At 40.9% G+C, this 27,698-nt stretch overlaps 1 protein-coding gene and 1 long non-coding RNA gene across 4 annotated transcripts in view; one reads left to right on the top strand and one right to left on the bottom strand.

Annotated features, from left to right (window-relative positions):
• ELAVL1 (ELAV like RNA binding protein 1) overlaps window positions 1–14,357 on the top strand; it is an 82,728-nt gene extending 68,371 nt beyond the window's left edge. For all 3 annotated transcript variants that reach the window (XM_032774526.2, XM_032774518.2, XM_032774513.2), the window contains 2 exons: window positions 1,729–1,954; window positions 12,830–14,357. In XM_032774526.2, coding sequence (XP_032630417.1) covers window positions 1,729–1,954; window positions 12,830–13,154 — 551 coding nt within the window. In that variant the 3' untranslated portion in view covers window positions 13,155–14,357. The remainder of the gene's footprint in view (window positions 1–1,728; window positions 1,955–12,829) is intronic.
• Window positions 14,358–21,290: 6,933 nt separating this feature from the next.
• On the bottom strand, window positions 21,291–26,841 carry LOC142047517 (uncharacterized). The gene is made up of 2 exons (XR_012656796.1): window positions 26,485–26,841; window positions 21,291–25,353 (listed from the first exon to the last, which is right to left on the bottom strand). It is a non-coding gene; the product is annotated as an uncharacterized LOC142047517 (long non-coding RNA).
• Window positions 26,842–27,698: the final 857 nt, after the last annotated feature.

The raw sequence follows: 27,698 nt of genomic DNA, 5'->3' as shown, positions 1-27,698 counted from the left end.
AGCACTTGCAACCCCTGCCAGCACGGTGTTGTCTGCAAACTTTATAAGTGTACTCTTTATGCCGTTATCTAAATCATTGTTGAAAATACTGAAGAGAACTGGACCCAGAACGGGTGCTTGCAGGACCCCACTCGTTATGCCCTTCCAGCATGACTGTGAACCATTGATAGCTACTCTCTCTGAACGGTTTTCCAGCCAGTTTTGCACCCACCTTACAGTAGCTCCATTTAGGTTGGATTTTGGAGATGACAACTCGTGAAAGATTACACAAATGCACTGTTTGAGCCCCAAATGACACTAACACTAACTGTCATTGTTGGCGCTGCCCAAGAACATATTCCTAACTCAGGCACCTCTGAGGTACACAGTGTTTCCTTAGTGCAGGGACTAAGGTAAGGACCATGCTCAGTTTCAGTCCCATGTACTTTAAAATCATGCAATGAATGTGACAAAAGCTCCTGAATAGAAAGGCTCAGAATGCATCAAGTAGAATAATGTAACCATAACTATACTAGGAAGCAGGACATGTGGGTTCCACCCAGCTCTCCCACTCACTTGCTTCATGAACTTGATTATATCACTTTAAACACTCTACACTTCTGTTTCCTCCATCTGTAAAATGGAGACAATGTGTACCCATCTTTTTAAAAACACTTTCCAGTTTGTGTATAATAAATGGTATATGAATGGTGAAGACTCATGTTAGTGTATCTTTGCACATCAAAAAAAAAAAAAAAAAAAAAAAAAAACAAAGGGGGGGGTAGGGGAAGGGGAAGGTTCAGAGAAGAGCCAGTAGAATGATTCTAAGTCTGGCAAACCTGCTTTAGAGTGAGAGACTTAAGAAGCTCATTCAATTTAGCTTATCAAAGCGAGGGTTAAGATTTGACTTGATCACAGTTTATGGCTATATATGTTAGTAGAAGATTTCTGATCATACAGGGCTCTTTTATCTACCAAAGGTCTAACAAAATCCCGTGGCTGAAAGTTGAACCTAGACAAAATCGAATTAGAAATTAAGTGCAAATTTTTGAGAGAGAGAGAGTAATTAACCATTGGAAAAACTTCTGAGGTGGTGTGGTGGAGTTGGCATCAGTTGAAGTCTTTAAATCATTAGGATGTCTTTTTAATAGATGCTCTAGCATAACCACAAATAATGCGGGAATTACTGGATTCTATGGCATGTGTTCAGCAGATCAGACTAGACAATCATAATGGTCTCTTCTGGCCTTTGAATCTCTGAAATAGTGTGTGTCGTCAGCAAGCATTCATTTCCTATTTGGAAATTATATTTCAGTTTTAGGTCTCTAGATGTTCTGAATAACAAAACTGAGCAAAAACAAAAAATGATTTTTAGCCAAATAGTCACTTTACATTTCTCCTTTGAAAAAGTTTTAATTGATCTGAAATATTTTTCCTTTAATGTCAGTTGACAGTGAGTTTCCTAGAACACTTGTACATTATACAGTTTTTTTTATTTTTTGGACTTTGAACTAACATGTTATAGATGTGTTTTACTCCACCAGCATCATTATATATTTGAAGTAAATGTGCTCATTTGTGTTTAATTTCCTAATTTTTTAAAATATTTTGATTTCATCCTTTTGAAGAACCACTAATAAAATTGTAGAACTTAAAGCTATGACTTTAGAAATACTTAATTTTTGTTTATTCACTTGGAATTGTTTTGAGCTCATCCTTAATGCATTTTTATTTGTGTTTGGTTAAAAGGTTTGTCCAGAGGAGTTGCTTTTATCCGGTTTGACAAAAGGTCAGAAGCAGAAGAGGCAATTACAAGTTTCAATGGTCACAAACCCCCAGGTTCCTCTGAACCTATTACTGTGAAGTTTGCAGCCAATCCTAACCAGAACAAAAATGTGGCACTGTTATCACAGCTGTATCATTCACCAGCTAGACGATTTGGAGGGCCAGTTCATCACCAGGCGCAAAGATTCAGGTGTGTTAGGAAAAATAATCCATTTAAGGCCTATTCTGTCACCCACACTTCCACTGGGGAAAGTGTTGCACTGTTTCAACCGTAAAGTAATAAATATCTTTGTCCTAGCATGTGTGAATAAATAATAATGCATTGCGTATTTCTGTGATGGGTGTGTATGTATGTATTTAAAAATTGCTCAAGTAGAGTATAATTAAAGTAATAACCTATATGGAAAACGGTGTTGAAACTAATCAAGTAAAGTTTCTAGTTCCACAAAGTAGTACATAGTGAGAAAGTATATGAAGTGTTGTTGTAGCCGTGTCAGTCCCAGGGTATTGGACCAACTTCTGTTGTCCTTGTGTCACACCTTGGCAGGCCAATATTTTAACAAGGCTTGTAATCTTGTCAAAGAACTGTATCATGTTTGTCTGACAACATATTTTCTCATGAAACCGTACTGATTGGAGTTATACTTAGATCTTCTATTTCTTTAATGTTAGAATCCTTAATAAGTCGTTACATTATTTTGCTGGGAATCATTGTTAGGTTAATTGGCCTATAATTATCGGAGTCATCCTGTTTACTGTTTTTAAAAATATTGTCAGTCCTGGTGTTTCTCCAGTTTTACAACATTTTTATTAAAAATTAACATTGGTTGTCAAGTTTTTTAAAACTCTTGAATACAAGTTATCTGCACCTGTTGATTAAAAAAAGCTTAATTGTAGAAGATGTTAAATGGTATCTTCTTTACTTACTGCTGGAAAAGAAACTATTTTATCATTTTATTTTATTACCTTTACTTGAGAGAGGCGATTAAGTTTCTTAAACTCAATATGAAGGATACTTAATTTTTTCCCAGATTTTTTCAAGGATCTTCTTTTTTGGTACATTTCAAGTGTAGTGTTACTGTACTGGTTTTTGGTGTGATCTTTCCCCCAAGGAGATTGAACTTAGAACTACTAAACAATATTTTTTTTATTAGGTGCTACCACAGTACAAATAACTCTGAGCCCCAGTCTTGGACCAGAACTGCACTGTGGTAGGCACTGCACAAATTAATAAAAAATGGTCCCTGCCCTAAAGCATTTCTAATCTGAATGAATTATAATTGTGGTCACTGTTACTTAAAGGTTGAACTATAGGTATTTCTTGAACGACATTTGTGTGTTGTTTAGGCTGTTCAGTTTAATCCTCTTCTCTTATGTCCAAGACTAAGGTTTTTGTGTCAGTCTGGTGTAATGAAGCAATGTCTTGACACAAATAATAGTTGGAGTCATCCATGTTCTCAAAGCTCCTGCACTCCTCTGTTCTGCACTTGGAACTGGTCTTAATTTGTGGCATGTCGTGGTTTTAGTGCTGCTAATGTGGATGCATGCTCCAGAAGCTTCAGTGCTTCCACCTCTTGAATTGACATCACAACATGGGGCTCCTATTTGAAGGATTGGATGAAAACAATTAGGACTAACTTCGGCTAAGGGATGTAAAGGAATCTTTTGAGACCAGTGTATCTTCACTGTGAAGTAGAGAGGTAACAAAGCCCAAGGCTGAATCCATCCTTTTTATTGTTGGAGGCTTTTTAAGACTAAAATTGAGATACCTAAAGATGGGTCGCATTACAAATACGGTATCCGGACAATTCTATCTTACTGTAGAGACAGGGTGGGGGAGGTAATATCCTTTAGTGGACTAACTTCTGTTGGTGAAAGACACAATTTTGAGCTTACACAGGACCTGAACAAGAGTTTTGAAAGCTTGTTTCTTTCCCAAGCAGAAGTTGGTCCACTAAAAAATAATCCCTCACTCACCTTGTCCCTTTAATATCCTGGGGCCAACACTGAACAACAATGGAAGATATCTCCTTCTAGGAACGGACGTAAAGGAGGTATTTTCGCTTCCTTTCACCACTCCATCTTTGTCAAAGGCAGGTATATAGAACATATCTCTGCCTCTAGATGTCAGTAACTGTTCTTTCCACCCTCACCTCAAGAGCTTGGTTTCAGGAAGGGACTATAGCAAAGTGTAGCTGCACCTCACATATAGGCATCCTTTGTCACTAGTATGACAGTAAGAGTATCTGCCTTCGTAAGTGATGCTTAAAGGGGTTCATGAATGTTTGTTTTTAATTATGTTATTAGATGGAGATTCAGTATTATTATAGAGGAAACGTCTTGGAGATAAATTCTAATCATGTGACGTCTGAGACACAAGCCACTCTTGTGTTAATTGTCTGCATTTAGTAGGTAAAAATTTGGATCATAAGAGTAATAACAAAACAAGCTGTTTTAAAAAAAAAAATTGGTAAGAGACAGGATTACAATTGTATTTGCATTCTCAATTTAATTAGAGCAAATTCTTTCATTTAAAGCACTTTCCAGCATTACCAGAATTCTAGGACAAAGAGACAGATGAGCAAAAATGGAAAAGGACCCAAAGCAAAAGAGAACAGAAACTAATGGAATTACTGACTTAGCTGGCCATCCTGTTGCTTTATTTTTAATCCTGGTAGTCTCATAAGCAGCAGCTCTCTCAGGGGTTGGTACTGGCATTTCTGTTAAACTCTTAAGATCCACTGCTTACAGTATTTACTCGCAATTTTGCTGAAGAAAAGTTTGGTAGTTGTAAGTTGAGAAAGTATTAGCTTTAGTTATTCATTCAGATTAAGTGTAGACATGTTAAAGTCATGACTGTAGAGTATGTTGCAAAATCTTACAGATATGTGCTTGCACAGAGAGACTACATCTCAACCACAGGATTTGCATCAAAAGTTATTCTAGGAGAATAACTGTGCTAGTTCTGAGGTGTATTTGCTGGCTTTGGTGCTCAGTACATTCATGGTGCTTGATGCAGTGTCTGTTAAATTCAATATAAGAACTTCCATTTACTTCAGTAGGTGTTTGGTTGGGCCCAAAATGTATAAGGACGAGAGTGCACATTTGTTTTCCTCGTTGACAATTATCTGATCAAGAACATTATGGAAGGGATCCAAGAATCTGTTTCTCTGTCACTTGAGTTCTGGAATTGTATCTTTCCTCTCCCAACATGGGCTGCATGAATCATAGAATATCAGGGTTGGAAGGGACCTCAGGAGGTCATCTAGTCCAACCCCCTGCTCAAAGCAGGACCAATCCCCAGACAGATTTTTGCCCCAGATCCCTAAATGGTTCCTTCAAGAACTGATCTCACAACCCTGGGTTTAGCAGGCTAATGCTCAAACCACTCAGCTATCCCTCCCCCCGGTGTAAGAGTTTTTCTTAGCCAGCAAGTATCTGCTGGATCTGTTACTAACGCAGCCCTCAGTCCCAGCATTTATATTTATACACACTGGTTTTTGCAACCTCAGTGGGAACCACATAGGCCTGGAGGGCATCTGTCTTGATGCCAATCTAGGGACAATATAAATCTGGTCAGGGCTTCCAAATTCATCTAAACAAATGTGTAGTTTGAGTGCTTGCTTGTGTCCATTCCAGCGTAGGTACGTGCTCGCCCCAAACGCTGCTGTCAGAAAGTATTTTCCCTCAGTGGTCTCTGTTGAGCCAGCTCTGTTGCCCCCTGGAGTTGCGCCCTCATAGTGCCAGTATATAGGGCCTCACTGCCCCTTGAGTTCCTTCTTACTGCCCATGATGGTCACTGAAACTTCTGCTCGCTGCAGTTCTGCTAATACCTGTGCTAAGTGGATTGGTTCTGTAAAATTGTAAATAGTTACCCTTTAGAGTTAAGTTTAGTTAGCTTAGCGGTAGTGGTATAGTCAGCGAACCCCACTTGGCAGGGCTAGCCCTTCCCTGAGCACCAGGATATGCCTCGGTCCCAGGGGTTCAAACCGTGTGCATCATGCCACAAACCAATGGCAGTTAGTGATCTGTATACTAGCTGCTTTAAGTGTCTGGGAGGGACTCACATGCAGGGTCTGCAGGAGTTTCAGACCCAGAAAAGAAAAGGACAGGGCTTAAGTTCCTCCTCATGGAGGCAGCGCTCAGTTCCCCTTTGGAGCCAAGTCATGGGGACTTGGCATCGAGTACTTAAACTTCAGTGAGACTTTATCCTGGCGTCTCTGAGGGAAGCGCAGGGCTGTTCCACCTCCCCGGCACCAAGGAAGTACTCCGCACTGATGGCCCAGGACTCCCAGCACAAACACACATCACCAGTGCCGAGGAAGTCAACTCCAGCATGGGATTCTTAGCACCGCTTCCCGTCGCCAATTCTGAGGGAAAAGCAGAGAGAGACTGACTGGGGTGTTCTTGAACTCCAAGGTCTATGGGCCATAGTGATGCTGATGGAGTGCGACCTGTGCTGGGCCCCTCAGAGACGCTAGCAGGGTAAGTGGTACCATTGACTCTGGCTATCGGAAGGGAACCGTTGAGTCGAGTTCTATTGGATTCCCCACCAAGAGAGGCCACGGGGGTTCGACAGCCCTGACACTGCCGTCAAGGCCGGAGGCCTTCGAGGCAGCAAGTGACTTACTATCCCTCCTGGTACCGCCATCCCTGGCCATTCATGAATTAACAGTAGCAGCACAAGAAACCAGAACTACCGCAGCACCAAAACAAGAGCTGTTGAAGTCATGATAGCGCAGCGCCAATCTCTCTCCCTCCCTCCTGGCACCGTTCTTCAGCACCAGTTGGTACTGCTCCTTCCTGGTCACTGAGAAGTGACTCCTCGGACTCTAATTCAGAAGCGGAGTCCTATGCCTTGTGCAGGAGCAGACACCACTCCAGATGGTGGCACCCTACTGCTGACATGAACCAGAGCATGCTGCCAATAGCCTGGCGGCTGGCGCAATAGCAAATGCCACTGCAGTGCCCATTCTGGAATCCCTGGTCTTTCCAGCCAATCCAGGGCCCCCAATCCAGAGGGTAGCTCTGATACATCAGAGTCAAGATCTTCCCTGCCATTTGCATCAGAACGGGGATCAGTCCCCGATGCCAATCCTGTACTGAACTACAGGACTGTCCCCTTCGGGACTCCTCTAGGGCAGAGGGAGAAGTACAGGGGCCAGGGCAGGTTGCTGCTTCCTTCTTTCTAGATGAGGTGGAGCTATGGCGTTCACCCAAGATGATTACAGGGTGCACCAGGAGGCTCCTGAGGATGGGTGTCCAGAACCTGGGTATCCAGGCAGAGGAGATCTGAGTCTTCCCACACCCTAGTGAATATTTTAGCAGCCTTGGGGCCGTCATGGAGCATATAAAAGCTCTATGGCAGACTCCTGCATCTCACCAACCTACTGTTAAGAGGGTGGAGACAAGGGGTATGAATTTTGGTAACACCTCTTCTTTCCATATTGCTATTATTTGGGGGTACAGAAGGTACCTAAGGTTTGTTGTAACTACAAACACTACCAATTTACAGTACTCATCTTCCAGCACCACCTGTAGAGCAAAGTTGTGTTGTCTTTTGAGGACCGACCCGCCCACCCCACCCCACACACAATGTTTTATATAAACAAGCAGGACGGAGCACACTCTTCTCCCTTATACCAGGAGGCTGTTCGCCTATGGGAATTCTGTACAGCCTATTCGATTCACCTCGAAGCCTCATACCTCCCAGGGTTGCAGAATGAGTTAGGAAATCATCTCAGCAGATCCTTTTTCCAACCATCACGAGTGGTCAGTTCTCCCAGATGTCATGAACACTGTTTTCCAGATGTGGGGAACTCCCCAGTTAGACCTGTTTGTGACGAAGTACAACAGGAAGTGTCTTTGGTTCTGCTTCTTCCTAGGCCACAGCCCAGGCTCGCTCGCAGGCTCCTTTCTCATCCTTTGGATCAGCTCTTCTGTGCATTCCCTCTCATACACTGGGTCCTGTTAAAGGTCAGACGTGACAAGACATGTCTGATCCTGATAGCCTAGCTGCACCAACACTCGCTCAGCACTCTCCTAGATCTCTTGGCGGATACACCAATCACCCTGCCACTGTTTCCAGATTTGATCTGTCAAGATCATGGTCATCTATGTTATCTGAACCTCAGATCTCTTCCTCATGACATGGAAGCTCCATGTCTGAACTCAGCGGAACTGACTTTCTCCGGGCCTCTTTGCTAGGTGCTTTAGGGAACAGAAAGCTATCTAATAGAGCCATTCACCTGGCAAAGTGGAAGAGATTTCTCTATCTGGTTAGCACAAAAAGGTATTTCATCTACCAACTCATCACCGCCCTTCATTCTGGAACATCTGCTCCACCTAAAGCAGCATGGCCTAATGGTATCATCCATATGGGTCCATCTAGCTGCAATGTCAGCCTTTCACCCACAGGTGAACAGCAGTCAGTCTTCTCAGACTCAGTCTGTGGCCATTTCCTTAAGTGACTGGAATGGCTATACCCACAGGTTTGCCAGCCACTACCTCCTTGGGACCTCAGTTTGGTGCTGGCAAGGCTAACAGGACCCCCATTCGAACCGCTGGCAACATGTTCTCTGCTCTGTCTTGGAAGGTGGCCTTCCTACTCTCCATTACTTCTTCCAGTAGGGTTTCAGAGATCCGAGCTCTTACCTCTGAGCCACTCTATACAGTCTTCTTCAAGGACAAGGTACAATTGTGGCCATACCCATCTTTTCTGCCAAAGGTTATCTCATAATTTCATAGTAACCAGGATATCTTTCAGCCAGTCTTTTTTTATCCTCAGCCACATGCAAACAGGGATGAATAGAGACTCCACTCATTGGATGGGAGATGTGCGCAGGCGTTTTTCGTAGAAAGGACTAACCCTGTAGGAAGTCCACACAGCTGTTTGTAGTCGTCATGGACAGAATGAAAGGCCGTCTAGTCTCGGCCCAGAGAATGTCATCATGGATCACATTCTGTATCTGCACATGCAAAGACCTGGTGAAGGTCCCAACTGCTCAGTTGACAGTGCATTCTAAAAGAACTTGGGCATCATCTATGGTGTCTGTGATGCAGGTTCCAATTATCTGTAGAACAGCAATGTGGTGGTCAGTCCATGCGTTTGTGTCACGCTACGCCATCACCCAGCAAGCTAGAGACGATGCAGGCTTCAGCCGAGCGGTGTTACAATCAGCATACCAACAAACTCTGATCCCTCCACCTTTACAACCGCTTGGGAGTTACCTACATTGGAATGGACGTGAGCAAGCACTCGAAGAAAAAAGTTACTAACATCCTGTAACTGTTGTTCTTCGAGATGTTTCTCATGTCCATTCCAAAATCACCCTGCCTTCCCCTCTGTTGGAGTTGGCCAGCAAGAAGGGGGGAGGGGCCCTATATACTGGTGCCATGAGGGGGCACTAGAGCTGACCTATGGATACAACTGAGGGAAAAACTTTCTGGCAGCAGTGCTTAGAGTGAGCGCATACCTACATTGGAATGGGCGTGAGCAATACATCTCGAAGAACAGTTATGCAAGGTTAGTAACTGTTTGTTTTACTGTGGATGCATCTTGCATGGAATGGAGAGCCCACAGAGAAGAGCTTCACTTCGACAGAACTTGGTCTGTCTAGGCCAATGGTTCTCAAACTTATTTGATCAGCTCTCCTCCCCCCCCTTCTTTGTCTGTAGTTGTTTACGCACCTCCCCTCCCCCACAAGTACAAATACCTCCACCCAGCTCTGAGGGCGGAGCGGAGAGCAATGGCTGCTGGCCAGGCACCCAGATCTGAAGGCAGCGCCACGCCAGCGTCGGCACAGAAGTAAGAGTGACAACGTGAAAAGTGGTATTTGTCAATATGACTTTTCACAGCAGACTTAGTGCCCCGTTGTCACTCTTACTTCTGTGCTGCTGCTGCCACCACCAGAGGCTGACAGCCGTAGCCCCACCACCTCCAGGTGAGGGATTGGGGGAAGGAAGAGAGAGTCATAGCCTGGGCTACCTCCTGGTGAGAGATTGAGGGGGGTGGGGGAAAGGAGAGCCAATTTAGCCCCTTGCTATCCCATTTATCCCCACCTCCTAGGAGAGTACAGCTCTTCTGCACAAACCCCAGCCACCTTGGGGCCGACCGCGAGAGCTCTACAAAAATCAGAAAAAGCACACCACTCGTGTCTCCCTTGGGAGGCCCACCCCATAGTTTGAGAACTGCTGGTCTAGGCAAAGCAATAGCATGTTGTTACTGAATGCTTGGTACTGCTCTCTGACCCATCGTTCCCTGTTTCAGGCTTGAAAGCCTGCAACATGGAGGTGTTGTTGTCAACACCCATATGGTAAAGGGTGGACTGTTCCTACCCATAGCTAGAATCTAATTGTAACCACTCAGGAGAAAAGATCTGGACATCATTGGAGATAGCTCAATAAAAATCTCTGCTCAGTGTGCAGATGTGGTCAAAACAAACTAGTTGTTAAATGATGATACAATGGTTTCAAAATCACTCTCTTCCTTTATCATAATTATTTGAATGCTATAGCCAGTTCTGGTCAGCTCATCCCCAAAAAGATGCAACTAGAATAAAAGGATCTAGGGAAGTAAAATGTTTACAAATATGAAAGGATGTTGGTGTTGAGAAGATTAGGACTCTAGTTTAGAAATTAGACTTTATTCTGCCTCATAATACTAGAACAAGAGAGTAACCAGGAAAATTTAAAAGCCAGCAAATTTAACGTTGATAAAAAGAAATACTTGTTTGTACAGTGGTGGAAGTCATGACCACAAGATATTAAAGCTGTGAGCTTAGCAGGTCACTGTGAAAGCTTGAAAGCGTCTCTCTCACTAGCAGAAGTTGGTCCAGTAAAAGATATTACCTCACCTACGCTGTTTCTCTAATATTCTGGGACCTACATGGCTACAACAACGCTGCATAGCCTATTTTTTTTTTTATTTTATTTTATTTTTTTTTATTTATTTTTTTTTGCACAATGTCTGTTCATAATCTCTTGTGGTTTGGGGTGTCTTATCCCCCTCTGCTTTTTCTTAATTTTAAACCTGTTGTCAGTGTTTGTTTACAGAAAATGCTTCTTGCAGTTCTCTTTCTTTAGTAACATTCCTGTAGCTTTTTAGTTTCAAGAGTGAAGAATCTGTTGATGGGCATTATTACGTATATATACATTAGCCTATCCACCCTGTTCGCCACAGGAAGTTGGTTTTTCTTCTCTTTAGAGTATTTTCACTTGTTGCCATGACCATAGCCAACGGTTAGAAGGCTGGGTGAGGGTTGGAGGCAGCTAGGTTTGACAGCAAGGGGTGCAATAAAGCATTGACTGCAGGAACCCAAGATTGTATATCTTCAAAGAATGATTTACAGGAAAATAGGACTCTCCTTCCCAGCAAGATTTGGATAAAAAAATGAAAGCTCAAGGTTTTCGTTAGAAGAACCAAAAGCATAACACACAAAAACACAAGAAAACAAAAATACTATTTTATGTTTTAAAGTGAGAACTGCTTGATAGGGCATAAGATGTTAGTCATCAAATCACTTGGGTCTGCTCAGTAAAGAATTGCACAAGAAATGCAATTTTTGTATATCAGAAAATTTTGTTTTGGGCACTTAATGTGTGGGCTACGTACAGCAGCCTTGCATATACTTCAGCCTGCTTTTAGTCGGCTAACAACTTTCTCAGCTATAGCCTAATACGACACAGTATTTCTAGAGTCACATGGAACCACAAATTTAGATTGTTAAACATATAAGTGCATGGGATCACGGTTAAAATTGTACCTTTTGGCCTTAACTTTGACACTCGTTGATCTTTGAGTGCTTAACTGTGCAACCCTAATGCTTCATTAAAATAATTGTATTGATTTAATTTCCTAGGTCAGCAGAATAGAAGTGGGGGATGAAATAGCGAAGGGTGTGGGACGTTGGTTGGGGAAGGAAAGAAAAAAAATAAGAAAAAAGCAAAACAGAAAAGAGCAAAGGTTCAGAAATTCTGAGATGCCTCTGGGTCATTGTGCAGGAGGAGTCAAGACAGGATTCTGGAGGAGAGGAGGAAGGGGAGAAATGTATATTGGGGATAAGAAAGCATAGGCATATTGAGTCTGGTTCTCTTCTCATATGTATGTAAATCAGGAGTCCACCCTAGTGAAGTCACTGGAGTTTTACTAGTGTAAAATGGGTGTAAATGAAAGTAGACTCAACCCCATTGGATTTACGTTAAAAAGTAGTACTATTTTTAAATTATACATTCATGGATAGTCTATATTTGGCAGAAGAAACTTTAGAATCCTATTTAAAAACAGAAGTGGCTATTTAATAAATTATAAATGATAGTTACTGGAATTAAACATCAGGTATGTGTATGCGTTATCAAAATTAAATCAGAATGCACTGGAAGTGACATATTAACAGTGTACTAGGAATTGTGGGTTATTCCAACTAATATGCACTTGCTAGGGAAACTCTAGTAGTTCCCTTCCTACTGTGGTAGGGACTATGAGGTGTCTGCCTGTGTTCAGTGTAGCAGCCAGTTGTGAGCAGGAGTGTTTCGCTGTTGCTTTATAGTGGAGAAGGGGTCAAGCTGTATCTGCTGCCACAGAAAACCCTTTGACCAGTGAGACCCCGAGACACTGCAGTAAAGGCAGGATTAGCTCCAGGAGGGGATTGGACACAAGCCCTTTGTAGACACAGATCAGTTGATTTAAGGCTGGTTGGGGCGTGTGGGAGGGATTCTTGGCCTATTTTTAAGCACTGAGTAGTGCCATATTGCTGCCCTAAGTCATCCCTAATAGTGTATATCCTTGTATATCCTGTTTGAGGATTGTCCCATCACCAGGTAACTCTTTCATTGCCTGTCTATTCTTGCGTAGTTACCCTTTAATGTAGACACATTGCTGAATTTAACTCTTCTTTCTATCAGCTACCAGTTTGATTGTCCTGTGATAAATGGGGGAGGTGAAACATTTTACTTTGATTAGAAGTTTTGATGCTTATATAGAAAATATTCAGTTGCTTCCCTTTCAAGTTAATTTGCTTGATTGTATTGAACTTTTACATGAAATATTGTGCTTTTTATTTGCTAGGTTCTCTCCTATGGGTGTAGATCACATGAGTGGGCTTTCTGGTGTAAATGTTCCAGGAAACGCATCTTCTGGCTGGTGTATCTTCATCTACAACCTTGGTCAAGATGCTGATGAGGGAATCCTCTGGCAGATGTTTGGCCCCTTTGGTGCGGTTACCAATGTGAAAGTTATTCGAGATTTCAACACCAACAAGTGCAAAGGTTTTGGTTTTGTGACCATGACAAACTATGAAGAAGCTGCAATGGCCATAGCAAGTCTTAATGGCTACCGCCTGGGGGACAAAATCTTACAGGTTTCCTTCAAAACCAACAAGTCCCACAAATAACTTGCTCGTGCTTTTTGTATGGAATAGATAATTGAGTGACAGAAGTTAAAACATTTTTGTTAGTGTAAAACTCATTTTGCGCCAATTTTCACAAGTGTTTGTCTTAGTCTAAATGAGAAGTGAAAAAGGTTTTTATACTCTGGGATGCAACTGACATGTTCAAATGTTTGAAATCCCACAATGTTAGACCAATTTTAAGTTCCTTAAGTTATTTCATTTAAAAATATATATTAAAAAAAAAGAAAGTAAAATCTTAAGTAGATTGCATTAACTAGACCCTCTGGATGGTGGTAAAATTGAAGCATGCTTTCACTTATGAGACTAACATTTGTTCTATTGAATGTTGTCTGCAAAAACTGGAACTCTTTTTTATTTTAAACTATCAAGCGGATGCTGTTAGTATGGTCCTCCCCTCAGTCCCCCATAGCCTGGTACAAAATGTGAGAAATACTTATGTTGGCAGTACATTGCTTTTTAAAGTAATTTGCATTGCTACATCTAGCTGAGGATTAGACTTCATAACATGAAGGTCTTGTAAGTAGTAGCATGCCAGCGTAACTTTTAACACCATTGATGAGGTAAGTTGCACACTGAACAATGGCCAAGTTGTCAAATTAAAAGGTTTTACAAAAAATTTTAAGCCCAGTTTTTCATAGGAATGGACCAAAGAGTTTCAGAGAAACTCGGAAGATTTCAGAGTCAAAAGTAAACTCCAAAAACAGTGTGAATATATGTTTCTACTTCATCAAACTGAATCTCTTCTGTCCAAATATTTAATGCATGATGCACTACTTACTGGTACATTGTAATGCAGCAAGATAATTATTCAGTTTCAAAGATCATTATAGTTTGAATTCCTAAGGATAGTTCCATTTTGTAAAAACAGTTATAAACATTTGAGCATTGTATTTCTCGCATCCCTTCTAACGAGTGCTAGATTTTTCTATTTTAATAGGATTTTGTTTTGACAACTAGCTTTACTTATTGAACACTCAGCAGAAAAGTACTTACTACTTGCAAGTTAGATATTAACAAAAAACTGATTGTAGATGGAAAGATTAATCCCCCAAGTTTTCTGCAGACTGCCTTGAAACTTTGAGTTGTTCTGTTTCTGTTAATTTTCTTTTGCTTTTTTGTGTTTTTTGTTTGTTTGTTTTTACTTTTGCATTTAAGACCATTAAATTTGATTTTGTTTTGCTCGAATTTTGTTTTGTTTTTTATTTTATATTATTTTTTTTGCCAAGTATTGCACAAAGTGTCCAATATTAAAAGAATATTGCTTTAAAGTACTATAGGTCTTCATTAAAATTAAAATCCATTAATCTGTCCTTTTGACAGATCAGTAGGGGAAAATATTTGTGTGAAAACAAAAGCATTATAATAAATCTGTCGCATAGGAAGTATGTGCCAGACACTGAATTAAACACACATTTGTTGCTTTATAGACAGACTGAACAATATTTCTTTTATCAAAAATGTGCTGTGTAAGGTATGTAGGTACATAGCTAGTGTGCATGAGCAGGGACTTCACCTGACAAACTATTGCAAGAATTTTATCAGTGTTCTGTCACCAGAGTTCAGAGGAAATGCAGAAATTGGGACAACTTGTCAGCAATTATCTTTTGAGTGAACCTGTGCCAATCCCCAAGAACTAATGAGTAGTCACTTCAGATTCTGGAGGCAGTCCCATGCAGAATTGTTTTTGTTTGTATGGTGCCCAAACATTGGCTCTGTAAGATCCCATCTTGCATCACAACTATGATTTCTCTTTTTTCAGCATCAGGACCTTCAGTCCTGTGCTGCCGCTGGAATTTTGTGCTCTCCTTTCCTGTGCTTCATTGTTTGGTTCTGTACTCATTCTTCAGTCAGTTGTTGGCCTTTCCTTTAATCTGCAGTATGCACTTTTTGCTGTCAGCAACCAGTCATTTACTGCTCTGATGATTGGCTCTTTTGTGGTTGTACACAGCTTCTCTCTGCTGGCTCCAGAAGAGCCCAGCGAGAGCAGAGCTCTTTTTTCCAAGATCTCCAGCAATGCTGAGTGAGCTGCCTTAGCTCCAGTGCAGTATATTAAAGTGCTTTCTGCTGCCTAATGTGTGCTGCCTTTCCCTTTTTTGCCATTCCCATTTACTCCATGCCCCAAGCCTTTGAGAAGCACAGTCAGCATCAGACAGTTGTAGCATAATGTCCTCCAAAACTAGCAGCTGCCACCAGGTAAAAGGTAGACAGTGGGCCCTCTATGAGCTCCTCGTTGGACAGGCTGTCATTTCCAGTGCTTCCTCTCCATCTCTCATGTTTCCTTCCAATGAGTCGTTCTTTTTCTGTATCCTGTGGCTAGATACTAGTTTTGGGGGGTTCAGCAGCTATATCAGGGTTGCTTTACCCATATCTCCATGTTAGATCTAAGATTATTATTTAAATAAAGTCCTCTCACACTGTCCCATCAACTCTTTTACCAGCCCTAGACTCCTTCACGAGAGTGCATCTTTAAAGATCCAAGAACCTTCCTTGTAGTTCCCTCCATCTCATGGCTCATTAAGAAACATTTTAGTGGGAGTAGGGCTACTGCTGTAAAGGGCATGGTAGATAATTGCACAGACCAATCTTTAAAATGAGGCAATGCCTTTGTGGTATTAAACCATTAAAACTGCTCTGGCCGATGCAGCCGCATCAAAAGCTTCACTGTTATGAGCTTGCCAAACCTTGCTCTTCAAGCAGAGTAATGACAACTCTTTGCGATATCCTCGAAGACTTTGATATTGCTCTCCTTTGTTGGCTGCTTCGTGCAACATTACTGATTTTTTTCTTCCCGATACACCTCTGCTCTGTAAGACTGAGACACAACATCCTGGTTTCACACTTGGGGATGCAGATTCTGTTTCTAGAACCCATCTGATCCAAGTTTCCTTTAACGATTTTGGGGGGTACCCTTAATCCCTCACTGAGGCCAGTCACCTGAGCAAACTACCATTCACCTAGGCAGGAGAAAATCAGGAGGAGGTACGTTCATTTAATTCTTCAGGGGATAATGCTAGACAGAAAGCTACAAATCTCCCTTTCAGGTCTAGGGGCCACTTTATATCTGGCCAGAGAGTGTGCTCAAAGTCCTTTTTTGTCACTGTCCCTAACAACTCCAGTCTGACTCCCCAGGTGGAGAGAAATTTGGGAATGTGTTCACATTACTTATTGATAACTAACTAGATGGGTAGTTCTGACCCATACCAGACCTGCTTTCTTTCAATCCCTCTGTTTCCATCCTGAATCCTGTAGTCTTTACACTCTCAATTCTAATAAGATAAATCCAATGATTTCTTCTGCCTGGTGGTTTAGAATTGTGCCTGCCTTGGTGTCCCTAGTCGTCCAGCATACCACACATTTCCATTTCTACCTGGACCATCACCACTTCCAGCTTTGTAGTTGTACTTTTTGGTCTCTTAGCCCTCAGGGAGTGTACAGAAATCATAACCATCATCATACCCATCCCCAAGACGGAGGGCATCCACAGATTTTATTGTCTGGGTGACCAGCTAATGCAGATACCTTTCAGATGGCACATCTGTGCTTTCATTTACTTTTTTGTCTGTTTTCCATGATTCTGGCTTCAAGAATTTCCCTATTCCTTCTCAAAACCTTGTTAATGTAGGGGCCTATTTTCACACCAGCGGCATGGTACATTTCTCATCAGACATGGAAGGCAAGTTAGATAAAGGAAACTTGTCAGGTCATGCCTGGTGAACCAATTTATCCTGATCAATCCCTATAGCAGGCACACTGCAATGAGCAGCACTACATATAAGAATTCTTCTGGCCTTTGTTCTGTCTGAGATAGTTGGAAAGACTCCCTGGGCTCCTTAATTTACGTTCTTTCCAGGTCCAGACATCACTCCGGCAATGTTGCATAAGAAATCCCTATTGAAGGACAATTTGCTATTAGTTATCTGTTTCCAGGATCATTCTGTCATCAGAATTACGCGGTTTCAAAAGATGAAATGTGCACTTGGGTCACAGACTGTGTCAAGGGTTCTGGTCCGAAGAATCTAAACTTCATGCAATGAAGGACAGTAGGTCTGGAGGGCACAGGGTTTTCTTCATTACGTCTACTCACCAGCCATTCTGATTGAATGCGAAAACAGAATCTTTGCAGTTTATATTATCTCCAAAAATGAGCCCATTTTTAATTCACATCCACCTATGTTCAGGGCAACCTGCATACTCAAAGGGACTGGCAAGTGAGAACATCAATAGAAGAAATCAGTGCTATGACAGACGTTTTTTATGTCCGTCTGCCTGCTTCATTTAACAATATTCAGCTACCTCCACTCGTCCCCAAACACAGAGGTTCCCAGGTTATGGAAGTTGGATTCCTTTTCCTATTGATCAAGCATATAGTTGTTTGTCTTTGCTCCCGTAACACCCTTTTGACTATTTGGATACTGTGACAAGGTTGATCCTTGAGAACTTTGGGTACTCATCTCAGCTGATAGAAATTTGTACAGAGGGCATGGAAAAACTACCCTCAGAATTGGATGACTGGTCTTACTGTTTGCATTAATGTTCTCCCATAGATGTGTACACTTCTCTTCATGCCACTCTGTCATTCATCCTGGAATTTCGGTTGGATGGGAATCTTTACCAGTCTGGCATCATTCCTTCTGTTTACCTGTTCTTTGTTTTTGTTCATCTTTCCAAGCATTTCCTGGGGCTGTTGCTCCAAGCAGGCTCTTACAGGACCAGAGTTTGGATACTGACCACATTAGAAATAGTCCTGTGCAGACAGAATTTGATATGGGCATGGCTAACTGGCAGTTCTTGCATGACTGGTGGAGTTTCACTCTTAAGATGAGACAGTTTTATAGGTAAGGCAAAACTATCCTAATTATAACCATGGAATGACTTCTAAAACTCCATTAAAATGTTCTGGGCTTTAGCTGTTGTTAAGACATATTTTTTAAAAGTATTAGATTAAATATTTTAATCTGGTAAAATTCAATGTTTTCAAAAGAATTCAAATGAATTGAAAAAGTATTCAGAAACTGGCTTTTTCCAGTCCATCTTACTTATATTAATATAATATAAGTAATATTTCTTAAACCCTCCAACAATCCATTTTTTGTTTGCTTAACAAGATCCCTTTGTGGATGGAATTCAGCCTTGTGTAGAAGAAGGGTTAACAACAAGGCCAGAGTGCCACTTTAGCCTTCAGTATAGGCTTGTGTTAGTCATTAGCACAAGGGGAATTTCACTTTTAAAAGCAAAAAAAAAAAAACCCAAAAAAACCCCACATAAAATTATAATGCTGCTATGTGCTTTTGTACAAGATGCAAAGATAAATTCAACTTTCACGTGAGTTGGCAGCAACAAAATAATACCAAGAATCATGAAAGCTATGAACTGAGATGAAGTAAAGCAACTTTTCTTAGTGTTTTTTTAGTCTGTTCCAAATACATTGATCCCCTCGATTCTCCTATTTGTAAACTGTTCCCATGCGCTAAAGTGAGCAGGGGGTATCTTTATCATTGAAGCTGTTACATCATAAGATATTTGGTTCATTTAGGATCCTGTGCCCCAACTCTACTGTGAGGTGCAATGGGGAGTGGAACTGAGCCAAAACAGTCCTGCTGCCTCCTGCCCCTGAGCCTATGGCAACCACTCCTCTTCAGTTCTTTGGTTTGGGACTGTGAATGATTTCAAGATCATGCTGGGAATGGAAGGGAAAGAGGAGGCATCACTCTCCAGGGCAGTATCCCCTCAGTGATGTGTGTCTAAACTTTTTTCTTTCCCCTGGGTTGTTTTTGTTTTTTTCCAGCGCATCTGCATCATGATAGTGTCAGAAAACACACTGATAGTATTAAGGTATTCAAGTCCTTGGAATGGGTTATGAATTTCTCACTGCAGTTACTTGTAGATGGTCAGTATATGGTCATTTACTTCATTGCAAGTGACCAAATGGGTTTGAATACCTTTACTCCTAAAGGTTTGTAAGTCAGGTGTTTTTGACATTGTTTTTATAGGAGCATGCAAAGTTGTAGCAATGTTACTTTTACAAAGCAATTCAAAGTTTGGGGAAAAGATGCTGTAGCTATTACTATCGAGACAGCTTTCAGCAATTGAATTAAGCCTCAACTAAAATATCAGTCACTTTTTCCTAAAAATGAAACTCAGTCTTTGTGAATGCTAAATTTCAAACGTGGATATTTCCCAGCCTCCTTATAAGCAGTTACATAATTTTATGTTGTTCTGGTTAGGCAATAAAATGGAGGTTCTTCAAAAATTTCAGAAAAGGGTCTCAGCTTCAGTATATGCTAAACTGGAGTGATTAAAGTTAAATATGTACAGTTTATAATTACATAATATGTACGTCTAATTAATTTTATAAGGATGTCCCCAAATGTACTCGATTAGTTCTAACAAAAATTTGCGTATTGGAATTAGGACTTCTAATAATTACCTGTAAAATGTTATATAGTTTGTGGAAACTTTTTTTAAAAAAATGCACAACTTTTTAATGAAATATTGGTGATGTCATGGTTTTTCATAATCCTCAAAAGTAAAACACAGAACACCCTCCACCCAGGGCTTTCTGTCATAATACTACCTCTGATATAAGGTTACCGAATTTTGACTTCCAAAATGGGAAGTTTGTATCATTGTGGAGCAAGCACCTTATTACACCATTTCAATTTTTTGAGGGGGCTCCAAACAATTAGTTTTAGGGAGAAGGGACCAAATTCATGCCTACTATGAACAGGCACACATCTTTTTAAGTCAGTGGAGTTGCATTAATTTAGTCAAGGACTGAATCTGTCACTTAGTGTGTACCACATTTTCTTTAATCTCTGTTTGTTGGCAGAAGAGTCTTCTGCTGTGCTGAAGGCAGGTTCCTTAACATTATGTTTGCACTTCCTGTTAGTACTGGGAGATCCCAGCACCGTAGGGTTGATAGAGGAATATATTGATCAAAAGGCTAAGCATTGTGATCTGTAGTATATGCTACTGGGTTTCCGCTACGTTATGAAAATACATGGATTTCAAAGAAAACACAATCACCCCACTTCCATTTTTAAGTTGAGGTACTTGTGTAATGCACAGCTTAGTGTGTCCAAGGTATAACCGGTAGAATTAAAAATTGAAGTTCAACTTCTGTCTAAATTTCTTATCTTAGTTCTAATCAGGTACAGCATTATTTTTTCTGTATGCTTTTTTGTATCATTCATATGTAGTAAAATATATTTAATAAAAAGTTAGGTGTATATTTTTCCCTGTGCATGATAAAAACACAATTGATGTTAAAGCTTTTATGATCTCTCAAACAGAACACAAAGCATCCAGTGAGTGGCTTTGCCTTTAAAACTTGTTGTTGCTTTGTTCAATCTTGCTGCAATTCTTTGATGTATATCACACTTGGTAAACAATTTACAAGGACAATTTTAACTAGAAATATTTTTCTGTTGAGTGGAATTTTCAACACTAAATTCTTTTGTTCATGATGATGGAAATTCAGTAATAGTGGAACAGCCACCTGAAATCTTGAAATATTGCTACTGTGTTCACATTTTAGAAACTTCATTTTCATATTAGTTGTTGTTCTCTATTTTTAAACAACCTTTTAGTGATATAGCTAAACTTTTTCACTTGGTCATTAAGAAGAAAATGACTTGAGACATTTGAAGCATCATAAGTTGGGATAAACCTTTATTTGACGAGTAAGTTTGAATAATATTGTACTTCTAGTCTATTTACTGATTTCATTTCCCTTAACTTATGTAACCTTTTGTTTATAAAGTAATCTGTTTTGTGGGACAGAAGGCTTTATCAATTGTTTCCCATACTGTACAGTATATCGTTAATCATTTTGTATATTAGTATGTTTTTAAGTTATTGATTTGTTTTATATCAAATAATTTATTTTTCAGGTACCATTTTTCATTTTAACTTTGTTTTTACATGGGTTTATTTAAAATAAAGTATGACACTGCTTTCCAAATGTCTAAAATGAAGTTGAATCCCATTTTGTTATTTTGAGAGCGTTTATGTAATTAGTTTATTTTAGTAGTAGTTGCAGAAATGTACAAAGTCCAGCTTTTGTTTGCATTTTGATTCATATTTTTGGAAGTTCTTAGCAATGTTTTTTAAACAACAAAGCAACTGAGTTTTGATATTCAAGAACATTAAATCTTTAAAGGACCTAAGAAAGAAGAATCAATTTTATAGAACCCTGTGGGGGAAGTTACCAGCATTCTGTTTTCTAAATGGTATTCTCAAAATTAATAAAAACAAAAACACAAAAATGTTTTACTCCATTTTCCGAATTTTTAAAAATACAAAGTAAATAATAATCTGTACCAAGGTTTTTTGGTTTTTTTTACTACATGTTCATTACTAATTTTATTAAACCCTTGTTCATAACGTCTTCATAATGTTAGTAAGTGAACTGGAATGAAAACCTAATGTATTTTCAAATATAAAATCACAATTAAGGCTTTTATGTAATTTTTGCTGAATTGTTCAAATACTTCTGTTTTCTCCACAGGAATTGGATTGTTGTTGTACACTGTACATTAACTTATTGGAATAGTGACATTTTTCAGAAGCATTTGAATTATGTTCATTCATGAAATGAGATAATCAGGGTTACTACAATATAGATTTTGCATACTTGTGATGTTATCAACAGAGAGGGAATTAAAATAAGACACCTGGTTTACTTTTTTACTTTTCAGGTAAAATGTTTTTTTTTCCCACCAAATGATGGCAGTTACCTTGGCTGAAAGATTTTTTTTTTTAACCAGATCGTAGTCTGAATTGCAAATCTGAGTTGGACAATTTGAAAAGGAGCTTTCTACCTGAAAATGAGTTCCTTCCACCCAGTCTTCAAATCAGATGGGAAGGTGAAGTGAACTTCGGTTGATCCCTTTCCCTGCCTAACTTCTAAATGTTGCCTTTTCTTTGAGGCAGTGGTAACATCTAGGTTTTACACACTCAAGGAAGACTGTATAAAGTGACCCCTTTGGAAAGAGAGGCCATGAAAGTTTGGGTTCACTGAATAGAACAGTGTGTATGTTCTGTCCAGTTGAGTCACATCACTCTGCTTTCATTTTTTCTCTGAACATACTGTGTGTTCAACTGGAACTGTCTTTTTTTTTTTCTATTACTTCACTGCCGGAAAAGCCTTGCCCTTTGAAATCGGCATCTGGTGAGGTTTGGCATACATCTTATGTTCACATTGCTTTTCAGCCAGAGAAATCATTCTTTTTGATTTTCTGAGACATAATGTTTTCTTCTGAGACCTGTGCATTTGACATAGGCTCTGAATCTCCATTGGCCTGCATCTTGTGTAATCATTTATCTCAGTGCAAAGTGGGTGTAAAACATTGCTGCATCAGAATCTTATTGTTTTATACTTACTTTGTACTAATGAATATACAGTGTGCAGGGACACACAGAATCAGGCATGTTGCTTTTGATAATTTGGACCTGTTTGGAAGATGGATTTCAGAGTTGTTCCTACCTATCTTGGTGATCAGCTTAGTGTGGCAAACTGTAGATCATGCTGAAATTAGCTTTTTCACACCGTGCTTGTGAAAACTTTTATTACTGACAACCAAAGAGTAACACAATACTGAATACAACTTGAGTTGTACAAAAAGACAACACTGAAAGCAAATCTAAATCCCATTTATTGGGCTTAGTATATTTAAATGGGGTTTAGATCTTCCCTGAGCTCTTATCTGTTCAGAACCTAAGGTAAGCTGCTTCTCTTTACCTCCTCAGTTCATTTTAAAAGCTTAGTTCAGTGTGTTGCAGTAAACTCCACTTCCTCAGGTTGATTCTAACTGAGTTTTCTGCCCTTTTTCATGGAAAATCTCATGGAGGACAGAGAGCTGATTTATCTTACTTGCTCTTTAGTTGCTAACACAAAACAGTTAAGCCCAACATACCCCTCCTCACACAAATGCCTGCTTACTGCTGGACTCAAAGAAGAGACAACTTCTAGGCTAGATAAAGAGGCTAACTCCGAAATGGAGTTTCTCCAGAAGAGGGAGAGACTTGCCATGCTTCTCCTTTCTAGGTTCTTCAAAGCCTGTGCCATCCTAGCTGCTGCAGAGAATCAGCTGGGGTCACATTCCATTAGATTCTAGCCCAGAGGACCCTAAGAACAGCAATAGATGTTCCACTAATTTCCTACCCAATGCTACTTCAGAAACCAGCTGAGGACTGTTTCCATCTGGTCCTGCCCACCTGGTTGCTCTTGTCACCCTCCGTGTGTGTGTGTGTGTGGATATATAAATATTTTCTTTGCTTTAAGGGAGGTAAATGCTTTTGTTTTCTCAAGTGTACCGGTGTCTCCCTCCCCCGAGTATTCACTTGGAATCCCATGCAGTAAGGTCTGTCTTAGAGAAATTTCTTCTATTTTAAGAGAGATTTTTCTCCCTTCTTCAATTTCTTGACTTCAAGGAAGTACCTCTTTCCTTGTAAACAAACCTCCTTTTATTGTTTTGCTTCCAAAATCAGGCAGAAAGGGAACAAGTATTATGTTGTAGGATAACTTTTTTTCACATTTTCTTACCGTAAATACAAGTGAGTTAATAATGTGAGGAGTAGATATTTTCTTTCTTTTCACTTCCCACTACAATTACCTTTTTCCTGTGCCTGGTTTAGAAGCTGTTGAATCAGATTTCTGTTGTAATTTCTTTTCTTCACCACACACCTCTGCTAACAGCTCATTAAAGAAGATTTTCTTTACAATAAAAATTCTTCAAACTAAACTTGACACATTTGAGTTAAAATTAGATTGTTTCAATTAAAATGGTAAATTCAGAACAATATACTATGCAGGCAAAAACAAAAAAATCTGAGAGATTTTGGATTTTTACAGGAGCTCTAGCTGGAGCACTTTAATAAAGATAATGTGCTTCTTTGCCCTAAACTAGAATTTATAGAAAATCTTCTTGACTAATAAAAAATAGGATTTGGCGCATTCCTTGATCTGTAGCTATTTATGTAGCTATCTGTTAATGTTTAATTTTTTTTAGCTTCATTGATTGCAACTGATCCTCCTTAAAACATACTGGAATCAGTTGTGGCCCCTGTTACAGCATCTGAATCCTCTTTGAGCATCATATAAAGGCCATGAAGGGGCTGCAGGAATGTGGGAGAGAATTCTCTTGGCAGAGGAACGGTGTAGGGCAAATAAGAGAAGCCTAAGGCTGCCCCCCTTCCCAGGCCCTGGCATAAGGGCCATGCCAGGAGCCACAGAAAGAAAGCATGTGTTTGTAACACTCACTACTGCAGAGATTGTGAGCTGCAGGTCAGCCTGGGTAAAGCTGCTGTAAATTAGAACAGCCTGGTTAGGCTACTCTAGCTAAGGTCAGAGATAGTTTTGGTCTGCAGCCACCCTGAATTGGAAAGCATGTGTTCCCTCCTCACCCCATCACTCTTTTTCTCTCAGACTGTTTGTTCTGTGCTGTATCTATCAGGAGGCTCAGACTAGGCCACTGAAGATATATTGTATATCCTTAAATCCTATTTTATTTCTGTAGCTTCAGCTATCATAGTCAGTCCTTCACACACCATAGCACATTGGTTTATGAGCAAGGTAAGCATGTCAAATGAGAATTGGCAGTGGGATAAAAAATTATATTTAAATTCCCTCCTCTTTTGGGCATCTTCTCCCTATCTTTCACCCTTTCTGTTTTTACCAATGCTGCATAGACCATCTTAATTTTTTAATCCTTTCTTACCACAGGAATGGATCAAGGAAGACAGCCCAACAACTTCCAGAAGTACCATGAAGGTAATGAAATGGTGACCCTGACTGACCTCATCTGCCATGGCACAGAACATAACTGACTGGGGTGTACCATGAGCTCGAAGAATCCTAGAATGAGCATCCTGACTGCCTGCATTAGCTTAACTAAGGTTGATTTTATGGCTGGCCCAAATGAGCCTCAGGAATTTCAAGTCCCCACCAGATAGAGTTAAGGTTTTAGCCAAGACACTGAGGGTTTGTATTCATGACAACTGCTGTCATAGTACCTTTTGTGACTCCATGCATTGGTGTCCCTGAGTCATGTTGACCCTCAGTGCCTCCACCTGCCACACAGGTGGCTTAGGGAAATGGACTTCAGTTATGGCATCGTCAGTCATCTCTTTATTCATGGCTAACGCTGTCCTCAGCACTTCTGTATGCCCCTATTGAGTCCTCCAGTTCTTCTTCGAGTGATTGCTCATATCCATTCCAGTTAGGTGTGCGCGTGCCGCGTGCACGTTCGTCAGAAGATTTTTACCCTAGCAACACTCGGTGGGTCAGCAGGGCACCCCCTGGAGTGGCGCCGCTATGGTGCCGGATATATACTCTCCTGCCGACCCAAAGCCCCTCAAGGCCTTCAATAACCAGCCCATGTCTGTTTCGAAAGGAACAGTGGAGCACTAGACTAGCTGACCCTCCGCTCCCTAGCTATCATTCCCTCCACCTAAGGAGCCAACTATTTTCCCAAAGAACGAGGTGCAGTTTACGTCCCTCAAATAAGCGGTTTCCCCCAGGTGTACTCTGCCCTATCCTGTGTTCTTCACACTCAACGAGCGATGGAACATTCACTCTCGACCTCTGTACAGCGCTCCAGTTTATTTAGAAGGGACAACACCATTTCCTGACACGCCCAACCCTCGGTCGCTGGTAGCAGACCGGAGAAAGGACTACCGGTTTCCCCTCAAGGACTCATCTGGGTGATAACGGTGCACCACCCGGCATATATTTGGCCCACTCCTCCAAGCCACATCACTATGCCGATCTACCAAGGCTCAGACTTCGGATCGCAACCGCCTGCTGACCGGCCCTACCACACAAGATCTCTCGCGCGCTCCATGGTCTTGGATCCATACCTTGGCTGTCGCATATAATGCTCTGGTAAACAGCAAGGGATCTGCAGCCTCTGGCTCGGGTACTGCATTTGCAGTACTCACTTCCACCACACCAACAGCCTACATAAGGCTGGAAAACCTAAACGGAAATGGATATGAGCAACACTCGAAGAATAACGAGAAAAGACGGGTACTCACTGAACTTGTTCCGAGATGTTGCCATATCAGTTCCACACAACCGCCCCGCTTCCCCACTGCGAATTGCCGGCAAGAAGGAACTGAAGGGCGGCTGGGTCGGCAGGGGTATATATCCGGCACCATAGCGGCGCCACTCCAGGGGGCGCCCTGCCGACCCACCGAGTGTTGCTAGGGTAAAAATCTTCCGACGAACGTGCATGCGGCGCGCGCACACCTAACTGGAATGGATATGAGCAACACATCTCGAAGAACAACAGTTACAAAGGTGAGTAACCGTCTTTTACCCTGCTTTGAATGATATTTGATGCTACCTCAACATGGGGCTTCTCAAAGGCAACAGCAGGAGATATAGTCTGATCTGATCTCGTCAGCATGTCTTCAATTTTGTCATGGGTCTTTGCACCCCCCCCAATGCCTCAGAGCACCAATTTGCCATCTGGGCAGGTTGTAGCCTTGAGTGCTATTGGGCTGCTGTCTTCTTTGATGTAGAAGCCTTTGATTTGGACTTCAGCACCCTCACTATCTGTTGCACCAGTCCTGACAGTTACCAGTGTCATTATCTATGACGGTGGATTTAATGTAACTAGCTCTAATGCCTGCTTGAGCATCTGATCTCCCAACTCCTGCTTTGGATCAGAAGTTATTGGGTTGGGGGTGTTAGGCAAGGAAGAGAATGGTGGTGATTCTTCTTAGGCCCCAAACTGAGAAGGACAAAGAAGGGATGCCAGGGAAAAGCCAATTTTTCTCCAGTTCATGGGACTGTTACTAAAGCTGGCGTAATTTGGAATTAATAGATATTTGCATCAGAATTCCACCTTCTAAAAGGGCTGAAACAGTCTTGCAACCCATTATGGGCCATTTGGTGAAATGGGTTCAGCAGCATCCTCATTCTGGCAGCTGCTAGGATGTTTGGGAGAAGAAAACTGCTTGTCTGTAGTTCTTGTTCTTTTAAAGTATATGATGTAATAGATTAATGGAGCAGTTCTTCCGCAATGCATGACTTATCAACAATTCCCATAGCTATAGAGCAGGGGTCTCAAACTCAGTTTACCTTAGGGACAGTGCCAGTCCTCAAATCATCCCAGCGAGCCAATAATGTAACTGAAGATGGTGTTCAGAAAAGAAAACGTTTCTGTTGTATTCTTTTATTTTTGAATTTCTTAGAAGTAATAAAGCTGTCATACAAGTTTAAACAATTCTTCGCCTGCCAGAGAGTTTTTAGTGTTTGCCAGACACGTGGCAACGCTTCAGTTCTGTCATTTTGTTGACGTTTGGCCTTTGTGACTGAGCAGTTGAAACCTTCAGGATTGCAGCAAGGTTTGCATCAGAGTTGTTTCCGGTATTTTGACTTGTTTATATTCATTGCGGAAAAAAGTGACGCTGCCTCTGACTCTGCCCAGCAACTAATGATGCTGCTGCCATGGCTGACTCTGCCGGGTGGCTAGTAATGGTATCTCTGTCCATCTCCCCCAGCCAGTGGAAACTGCA

Source organism: Chelonoidis abingdonii, chromosome 11, assembly GCF_003597395.2.
Source record: "Chelonoidis abingdonii isolate Lonesome George chromosome 11, CheloAbing_2.0, whole genome shotgun sequence".
Classification (NCBI taxonomy): domain Eukaryota; kingdom Metazoa; phylum Chordata; order Testudines; family Testudinidae; genus Chelonoidis; species Chelonoidis abingdonii.
Note: the sequence above shows the minus strand (reverse complement) of the source record. Positions and strands in the feature narration are given on the sequence as shown.